Source organism: Lasioglossum baleicum, unplaced genomic scaffold, assembly GCF_051020765.1.
Source record: "Lasioglossum baleicum unplaced genomic scaffold, iyLasBale1 scaffold0459, whole genome shotgun sequence".
In the NCBI taxonomy this organism is placed as follows: Eukaryota; Metazoa; Arthropoda; class Insecta; order Hymenoptera; family Halictidae; genus Lasioglossum; species Lasioglossum baleicum.
In genome coordinates this window covers 34,019-42,785 of record NW_027469519.1, presented here as the reverse complement: position 1 = coordinate 42,785, position 8,767 = coordinate 34,019, and the positions used below count along the sequence as shown (strand labels likewise).

Genomic DNA, 8,767 nt, shown 5'->3' with positions numbered 1-8,767 from the left:
GCATGTCAATTCCATCTCTGAGGTTGTCGAGACTTTGACTGCTATTAGGTCGAAGTTTTCTGATTCAAATGGCAAGGCTTGATCAAACTTGATTGCTTCGTGTTTTGCGAAACAGATTTCTAATTTCTTTGGGACTGCGGGAAATTCAACAATATCCTCGCAGGTCACAGTTTCTTTCTCTGTGAAAGTCGGAGGATGAATCACTGCGGGAATTTCGCAGGGTTCGTGTATGGTGCTTGGCCTGGGAGAACTATTATGTTCATCCGGCACGACAGCGTTCAGTCTATTAAGAAGTTTCTTGATAGACTCGGGTAAAACTTCCTAGTCGGGGTCTTCGTTGTTCTGGGTGTCAGAATTGATTTGTTCATTGGACACCTCAGAAACGAAAATTGTTGAGGCGACCGTGAGGGTTTTTGTGACAGGCTGGTTTATAACCTTGACTTCACAAGCCTCGATGTTCTGCTGGCTGGAAACTATGTCTCCAGCTGGCAGGGCCTCAGTACAAAAATTTACTGGGTCGACGGGACGATCGTCTCCGTGGACGTGTTTGATGTGGTTAGTCGAATAGACTTTTGGTCTTTGGGTTGGGGTACCTCCCGTCCTGATGACTTGCTGGGCGGGAGGCCGTGCCCGTTTCCCGAATTCGAAGGACCAGCGTTATTACGGCGGCGACACTCTTGTATGTCGTGCCCGGGTACTCTACAAAACTTGCAATACTTTCGCGTCTCCGAGGGAAAACGCTCTCTCGTTTCGCGGCGATCAGTAGGTCGAAAATCCTCGCGTTCTGAATTAGGCACGGTATTAGAGCGTGCTTGCGACCGTTCACGACGTTTTTGCCAGTCGCCTCTATTTGATTCACGGCGCGTTTCATATCGCTCCGGCGTACGCGGTCTCGATTCCTCGTGACGTTCAGACGCGCGGTTTCTGAGTTCATATCGTGAAAGGTCGGAAATCCCATAGCGCTCGGGCGTTCTATCCCGCGGCGTGTATTCTTGTTCATAATAATTGTTCCGGCGCTCCGGAGTTCGCTCGCGTCGATTGTAATAATAATCGTCGTACGGCTGTGTCGTCGTTGCTGTGTTACGTCCCGGTTCTCGGAAGGAGAAAAGGGACAATAACGTTTTATTAACGGTCATTAATGCCACACAGCGCGTACGTCTGTGTCTGCACAAGGACCTCGAACCGGCACCCGCATGCAGCAAATACGGATGAAACACTGAACAACGCAAGTACGCACGTGAGAGCAGCGATCGCGGTGAGTTTAACACAATTAAACCGTACACAAAATATATAAGGACTCACCGGTCGCTGACGCTTCTTAATAATATTGCCGCAGGAGACGTTGTCGTCTGTCGGCAAGGACCTCGTATAGCGGGTCGTCGATGCAGATATCTTCCAGATGGGGAAGATCAGGAAGAGTGAAGGCAGAGGAGGCCATCCTCGTGACAGCTGATTCCAGCGGCGTGGGCAACGTGTATCGTTGCGATGCTGGCAGGCACTCGTCAGAGATGATTCTGCAGCGAGGACGGTGGAGAATCACCGTGTCTCTGGAATCGTCGTTGTCTGCGACGGCGATGTGGCCACCGGGACGATCAAAGATCACCGTGTCCTGAGAGTCCTCGTCGTCGGCGGTAGACGTCTCGAAGTTGGCAGCTGGGCAACTTCCTCCAGGCAGGTCGATGCCTTTTGTTTCTGGAACAGACACCGAACGCGTACGGTCCGCGTGGTTGACCGTATTACAACGACACCCGTAGACTGTGACGTAGTCTGACGGATTGCACTCAATGCATTCAGAAGTACCGAGGACTTCGTTTACAGCAGCTGCTTGATATAGAGCACGCGCGAGCATACGGAAGGACAATGGATGAATAATTAATTATTATTCAGTCAGCTCGTACTACGTAACTACTTGGCGGTGCGGTGTAAACCTGGCAGCCCTTGGTAACCAAGATTTACGACGCCGTACGAGTGCACTATGTTAACTGGAAGCACTTGGAATCGAAGTGAAATAACACTCACTATGTAATAGGTAAAACGTAAGTATATTGAATATAAGAAGATACTAGGTACAATGTTGAATACAAAATGATATAGGAATGATGCGTAATAATAGGACGCTTGGAATAACTTGGATTGGATTGGAATAGTGAAAGAATCTCACACACACACTTCCGAATCGGTGTCTAAACCGATGAGACTTCGAATCGGTGTCTAAACCGATGAGACTTCGAGTCGGTGTCTAAACCAAACTGACACGAGCCGGGATCTAACCGGACTGAGTACTTCGCGAGTCGGCGGCTACGGCCGAACTGAGCTCCGAGTGAGTCGCTGGTTGGAACCGGACTGACGCTCCTTTGTCTTCCCTACTCCTCGTTCGCTTTGATGGCGTGATCGCAGTCACGTAGGCCATCAAGAGGAGGGGATACCTCTGCTGACTCCGCATCTTATCGCAGTCACGTACTCTACTGAGAATAGGGGACCGGTCGGCGCGTGTAGGAATGTGCTGACGCAGCAGCAGGGGACCGCGAGTCCGTCGGGGCTGATGCAATCAGCAGGGGACTGCTAGTCCTTCATTCTCTATCCATTCGCTTCGCCATCGGTTCATCCTCCATTCTCTATCCATTCGTCGAGGGTCGCCTCGTCTCTCATTCTCTATCAATTCGCTCGCTAACGGTTCATCTCTCATTCTCTAACCGTTCGCTCGATAACGGCTCATCCTTCATTCTCTATCCATTCGTCAAATCGTTCACTATGTTATTTCACTGTGAATTGGTTGGGAAAATACAATATAAGTTCTTATATGTTATACGCTCGCTATTAGAATCTATGCGATTAACATATACGCCGTTGGCATATGGGCAACGCCAAAACGTTGGTGCGAGTATCGCGACCAACGTTACACCTCCCCCCTTAATGAAGAAATTTCACGGCGTGGAATTTCTCCATCGATCGTTCGGAACACCGGACGCACTGATATATTATCTAAATCGGCGCGTGGGGTTGGGGTAGGTTTCGCAATGTCCGACAAGTCGTATTCGCAATGTTCATTATTCGACTGTCTTTTCTCTGGGTTTGGGGTGGGATTTGGGCCACTTTGTTCACTATCACTTTCACTTGCACTTTTCTTGTACCTTTCTGCATACGTGTAAGTATTGTCCTTTTGCTTCAGGAAGATGAAGAATCTTGTGAGGGAGCTCCACACGGCGACTGCCAGATGCAAACTCCATCCGTAAAGTGAGTGCAATGCAATACCATTCAGTATCGTACTTATGATGGTCTTTATCGTTCTGATTGCTATATATATGCCTAGCACTCCGGCACTGATTGATCTGAATGTGGTGAATCCTGACCACAGTTTTTGTGCCGTTGACTCCGCTATTTGTTGCAGGGAGTTTTCGTCAAGCAGGTTGAACATATTAATGTTCCCTGTTGCGTAATCTCTACCGGATGCTCCTTGGCGATAGAGTTTATTACGGCCACTCTTTCCACTGGAAACATGATGTGGTCCTGTAGTTTATTGAGGTCCTCCTGGGAGTAGATTCCATCTTTTCTTTTCTTTTCCTCTCTTTATTCTTCACTTCTTCCTTCCTGGATTTCTCTTCTATCCCTATCCAATCTCTTCATCCACTCTTCTCCCCTTCCGTCGTCAGCTAATATTTCCTTCACTTTTTCTTGCAACCCTGCATCTTTGTTCTCTTCTCTTCTACATCTCTCCAACACGTGCCCCCATGTCTCCTCTTCGTAACCGCATCTTCTGCAGCATCTTTCCTCTTCTTCCTCCCAGTACTTTCCCCCTCTCATTTCATTTCCTAATCTGTATCTGGCAATTCTTCTCCATTTCTCTTCTTTATTTCCTTTCTCTAGATATTCTGGCGTGCCCTTCACTCTTATTTCTTTGTACCATATATTGTATCTTGATTCTCTCACACTTTTCCAGTTCTCCTCTTCCTCTATCCTCTTCTCTCTTCTTACTATCTTTTCCCATTCCTCCTCTCTCCTATCTTTATCTTCTTTTTCTAGCATTATTCTATTCCCTCTCTCATCTATGTATTTCTTTCTTCCTTCTTCCCATTTGGACAGTTTCATTCCCTTTCTGACTCTCTCTTCCATCTCTTTCAGACATTGTCTTGCCCATTCACTTCCTCTCCCTTCTCTTAGTCTCTCTTCGAATTTCCATGCTCTCCCTGCCCCCCTCGCTCTCAATTTCTCTCTTTTTGTTTCTTCTCTAACCATGTAACCTGGCGTCACCCACTCTACTCCTAGCACCATCTAGCATATCTTTCTTGCATAGCCTCTACTCTCTTCCATTCCTCCCATCCCCATATTTCTACTCCATATGCTATTACTGGCCATACCAATGCATCGAAGAACCACATCCTTCTCTTGAAATTGTCTTTCAAATATCTCTTTCCTATTCCCCACACACTCCGCATTACCCCCCCCCCTCCCTTTCTCGTTCTTTCATCTATTTGCTTTTCCTGTCCTCCGTTCTTCTTAAATATGTAGCCCAGATATTTTATTTCCTCTACCTCTTCCACTTCTCCGTCTCCCCATCTCCACGTCTTTTTTTCCTGCTTTCTTCTCTCGAATCTCACCACTTTCGTCTTTTCTCTATTTACTTCCAGCCCTTTCTCTCTTATATAGCTTCTAAATTCTTCTATCATTAGTTTCATTCCGCTCTCCTCCTTTGCTAGTAGCACCAGGTCATCTGCATACTGCAGCGTGTATATCTTTTTTCCTCTTATCTCCACCCCCCCCTTTGCCTCTCTTCTTCATCCTCTCTTCTAGGTCCGCCATGAACAGTATGAATAGCTTCGCGCTTAACGGGCATCCTTGTCTTACTCCTCTTCACACCCAGAACTTCTCTCCCGTTTCTCCTCCTACTCTTACTCTGGCTGTCGTTTCTCTATACACTTCTTTTATTCTTTCCCTTAGTCCTTCACTGACCCCTCTTTCCTCTAATGCTTCCCATAGTTTTCCTCTGTTCACTCTGTCGAACGCTGCCTTTAAGTCTATAAAGCATCCTATCATTTTCCTTTCTTTTTTGCGAGCTCCCTGTTTATCACGTAATTTAAAACGTATATATTGTCTACTGTCCCCTTCTCTTTCCTGAATCCCGTCTGATTCTCCGGCACCATTTCTTTCATTTCTGCCTCTTTTTCCAGTCTCTCCTCTAATATCACCGTGTACATCTTGTACAGCGTGTTTAACAACGTCACCCCTCTGTAGCAGTCCACTTTCTTTCCATCTCCTTTCTTCTTTATAGGTATTATTATCCCCGTTTTCCATTCCTCTGGCCATCCTCCTCCGTTCCATATCTCATTGCATTATTTTCCATGCTTCTTTCTTCACACTCTCTCCTCCATATTTCCATACCTCGTTTTCTATCCCGTCTTCTCCTACTGCTTTTCCTCCTTTTAATTTTCTGATTACTCTCTCTAACTCTTCCATTTTTATCTCTTCTACTCCCTCTTCTCTCTTCTTCCTTTTGCCGCCTTCTACCACTTTTGTTTCAACTCCTCCTAGCAATCCCATAAAGTAATCCTTCCATTCTTCTTTTTCGATTTCGCTCTCTGTGCCTTTTCCCTTCCCTCCTCTCACTTTCCTTAGAAAGTCCCATACTCTTCCTTCTGTGTTCGCTTTCCCTGCTTCCTGCAATATCTTCTCTCTTTCTTGCTCCTTTTTCTCTTCGCATAGTTTCTTGTATTCGCTCTTCGCCCTTCTATATATCTCCCCTTCTTCTTCTTCTCTTTTCCATCTCCTTAGTACCTTTCTTAATTCTTTCTTTCTCTCTATGCACTCTTTGTCCCACCATCCTTTCCTTTTCTTCTCTTTCTTGCCCTCTTCGCTTCTTATCTCTTTCTTAATTTCGTTGCACTTCCTTTCCAACTCCTTTAGTCTTTCCCCTATACTTTCCCCTGATATTTCTATTCCCTCTGATCTAATTCTAAATTTTTCTTTTACTTCTCTCTTCCATTCTACTTTTAGTACGCCGTTCTTTTGCTTTTTTCTTTCCTCTCCGTCCTCTCCTTTTCTTCCTTCCTTCATTGTTATTACTATTAGCTGGTAGTCTGAATCTACCCATTCTTCTATCACCACTCTTTCTATACCTTCCCTCGTTCTTTCGTCTCCTATCACGTAATCTATTACCGTTCTTCCCCTCTGCCCTACGAATGTATACTCTCCTCTTTCATCCCCTTCTATCCCCCCGTTCATTATTTCTAACCCCATCTCACCTAGCGTTCTTATCAGCTTTCTCCCTTCACTATTTACTTTCTTGTCTCTTGATTCCCTACTTTCTTCTCCTTCCTCCTCCTGTCTTACTTTCCCCCCTTCTACTCCTGTTCTTGCGTTAAAGTCACCTCCAACTATTATTTTATCCTCTCTCCCTTTATCCCACCATTCTCTCAAAGCTATCATTTTTTTGTCAATATCTTTATTTACGTACACTCCTATTATCTTCCACTCTTCCTCTTCCATCATTACTTCTCCTCCTATTATCCCTTCTATTTCTTTTGTTTCTCCTCTTTCCTTCTTTTTGCACATAATTTCTTTTCTTGCTCCTAATATCATTCCTCCGCTGGCTCTTCCTGCTTTTTTGTCTCTGACTGCCCACTGTTTTTTCCAAGTGTATCCTCTTGGCAATCTTCTTTTGATTTTTTCCCACATTTTTTCTTCCACCCACGTCTCCACTAGCACCATTGCGTCCCATTGCTCTAGGTCTTTCCAAAATCCATCGTCCTTCCCTAGCATTCCTGCCACATTCCAGAATCCAATTTTTGTCTTCTTTCTTTCTTCTTCTTTTGTCTTCTTCTCTTCTGGCTTTTCTCTCTCCCCAATCCCCTCTTCTATTACTTCGCTCCCTCCCTCACTTCTTCTCCCCATTCGTTTCCCTCCCCGTTTTTCAGTATTTTCTCCCTCTCATCCCACTTCCACATGATCCCATCTATCCATAGTTTCATGTATCCCAGCTTAACCATTTTCCCTTTTCTTCTTTCCTTCTCCATTATCTTTTTTATCCTCCATTGCACGCTCCTCTCTTCGAAAGTAAGGTCATCTTCTATCCTTTCCGTTCTTCCTGCTAACCTCTTCTTTTCTGTCATTACTCTTCTTTTTTGCTCTTCTGTCGCGAGTTTCACTACTGCCCAATTTCCTTTACCTACACCCTTTCTACCGCCTTTCTTTACTTCTTCTACTTCAAACTTTTCACCTATCACTTCTAATAGCTTCTTCACTTCTTCCTGTCCATCTTCTCCATCTTTTATCTCTAGCCCTTTTATGATTATGTTCCTTCTCCTTATCTCCCTTTCTTTTTTTTCCCATTTCATCTCTACTTCTTTCAGTCTTCTTTCCATTTCTACGTTTCCACTTTCGACTTGTACCCTACTTTTCTTCTTTTCTAACTCCTCTAGTCTTTTATCTATTCTGTCTTCTAACTTCCCTTCCAACTCTATCTTTTTTACTCTCTCTCTTCTATCTCTCTCCATGTTTTCTTGTCTCTCTCTCTTTCGTTCTGCCACTCTTCTTTCAATTCTTTCATCTCCCTCATCATTCCCTTCATCTCTTTCCATCCTTCACACATTTCATTTATCCTATTTATCGTTCCTTTCAGTGCCCCCTTTATTTCCTCCCTTATTACCTCCGTAATGTCGCCTTGCACTTCTATCCTTTCTTTGCCGGCCTCTTCCGTCACTTTCTCCGGCGATCTACCTGTCTTTCGGCTCTTTCTGAACGGATCTTTTTCTTTATCTTCCTTTCCATCATTCTCTCTCTTTTCTCTTCTTATCTAGCCACTTTCCTAAGCCATCTACTTTCGATAGACTGTTGCTTCTTGTCCTTTCCTTCTCTCTTATTTTCATTAATTTTCTTGACGCTTCCCTTCGCTCTTCCTTGCTTAACTTCTTGTCCATTTCGTTTCCTTATCTGCTCGTCTGCCTTCTTTCTCTTCTTTACCTGCTTTACCTGCCTTCTAGCTACCTTCTTTTTCCGTACGATGGCGCTCTTTCCACTGCTTCTGTTACCTCTTGTCTTTTTGCTTTCCTCACCTTCTCACTCACTGTGCTTCTAACCTCACTTTCTTCTTCTTTTCACTCTCCACTCCTCTTTTCACCTTCTTCTCTGTCTTTCTTGTCTCCACCTACTCTTCTACGCTCCCTCCAGCCACGGAGCCTCTTTCTTCACTTTTTCTTCCTTTCACTTTATCAAAATCTCCACTTTACTATCCACTCACATAGAACGTGCCTTCTCTCTATATAACCGGAAACGGATCTCCGACTCTCGTCTGAGTAAATTCGGCTAACTGCAGTAATTGTATTTTTACTGATTCCTCCGTGGGCTTGATTTCTTCAGGCTCGCAATTGGGAATATCGATGATGGAGAACGTTGTAGTATTTAGTGTAGACCCTCCACAATCGTATCCAATTAGTGCTGAGCTTGGGATCGCGAAAGTCGCGAGTATGATTACTTGCAACGGATGCATGTTGACGCCGGAACTTGTCGTTGAAGACTGATCTTCCGTGCTGAATTTAACGGATTGTTTTTCCGTTGATGACGCAATAGTATACGTTCGTTGAGCTGTTCTCCCTCTATCAAAGGGGTCGGATTTCGCGCTGACGGATCGCGTATTAAATTTATCTGAGAGGATTTGATTACTCTCTGGCGGTAGCTTATCTTTTACGCTCTTAATTTCGACACGTTGTTTAGTCTGCTCGCAGTAGCAGTTTACGTTACCTGATAGAGTCTCTCTTTGTTCGGACTCTTGAAGGTG

General features: G+C 44.8%; 2 protein-coding genes across 2 annotated transcripts; both read right to left on the bottom strand.

The window, feature by feature from the left end:
• Positions 1-4,269: 4,269 nt before the first annotated feature.
• On the bottom strand, positions 4,270-5,031 carry LOC143220231 (uncharacterized). Its single transcript, XM_076445923.1, has 3 exons — positions 4,855-5,031; positions 4,474-4,715; positions 4,270-4,393 (listed from the first exon to the last, which is right to left on the bottom strand). The coding sequence occupies exons 1-3, from the start codon at positions 5,029-5,031 to the stop codon at positions 4,270-4,272; spliced, it is 543 nt and encodes a 180-aa protein (XP_076302038.1).
• Positions 5,032-6,851: 1,820 nt separating this feature from the next.
• LOC143220230 (uncharacterized) lies at positions 6,852-7,664 on the bottom strand. The gene has a single exon (XM_076445922.1). It carries the CDS (start codon positions 7,569-7,571, stop codon positions 6,852-6,854), a length of 720 nt encoding a protein of 239 aa, XP_076302037.1. The 5' UTR covers positions 7,572-7,664.
• Positions 7,665-8,767: the final 1,103 nt, after the last annotated feature.

Bases quoted from the DNA above. Each gene is read 5' to 3' on its own strand.
- LOC143220231 (XM_076445923.1), bottom strand. From the start codon at position 5,031: ATGATAGGATGCTTTATAGACTTAAAGGCAGCGTTCGACAGAGTGAAC. The intron at 4,716-4,854 runs GTGTGAAGAGGA...TACACGCTGCAG, and splicing joins AAACGGGAGAGAAGTTCTGG to TATGCAGATGACCTGGTGCT. The intron at 4,394-4,473 runs GCAAATAGATGA...GATATTTGAAAG, and splicing joins AAGAACGGAGGACAGGAAAA to ACAATTTCAAGAGAAGGATG.
- LOC143220230 (XM_076445922.1), bottom strand. From the start codon at position 7,571: ATGGAAAGAGATGAAGGGAATGATGAGGGAGATGAAAGAATTGAAAGA.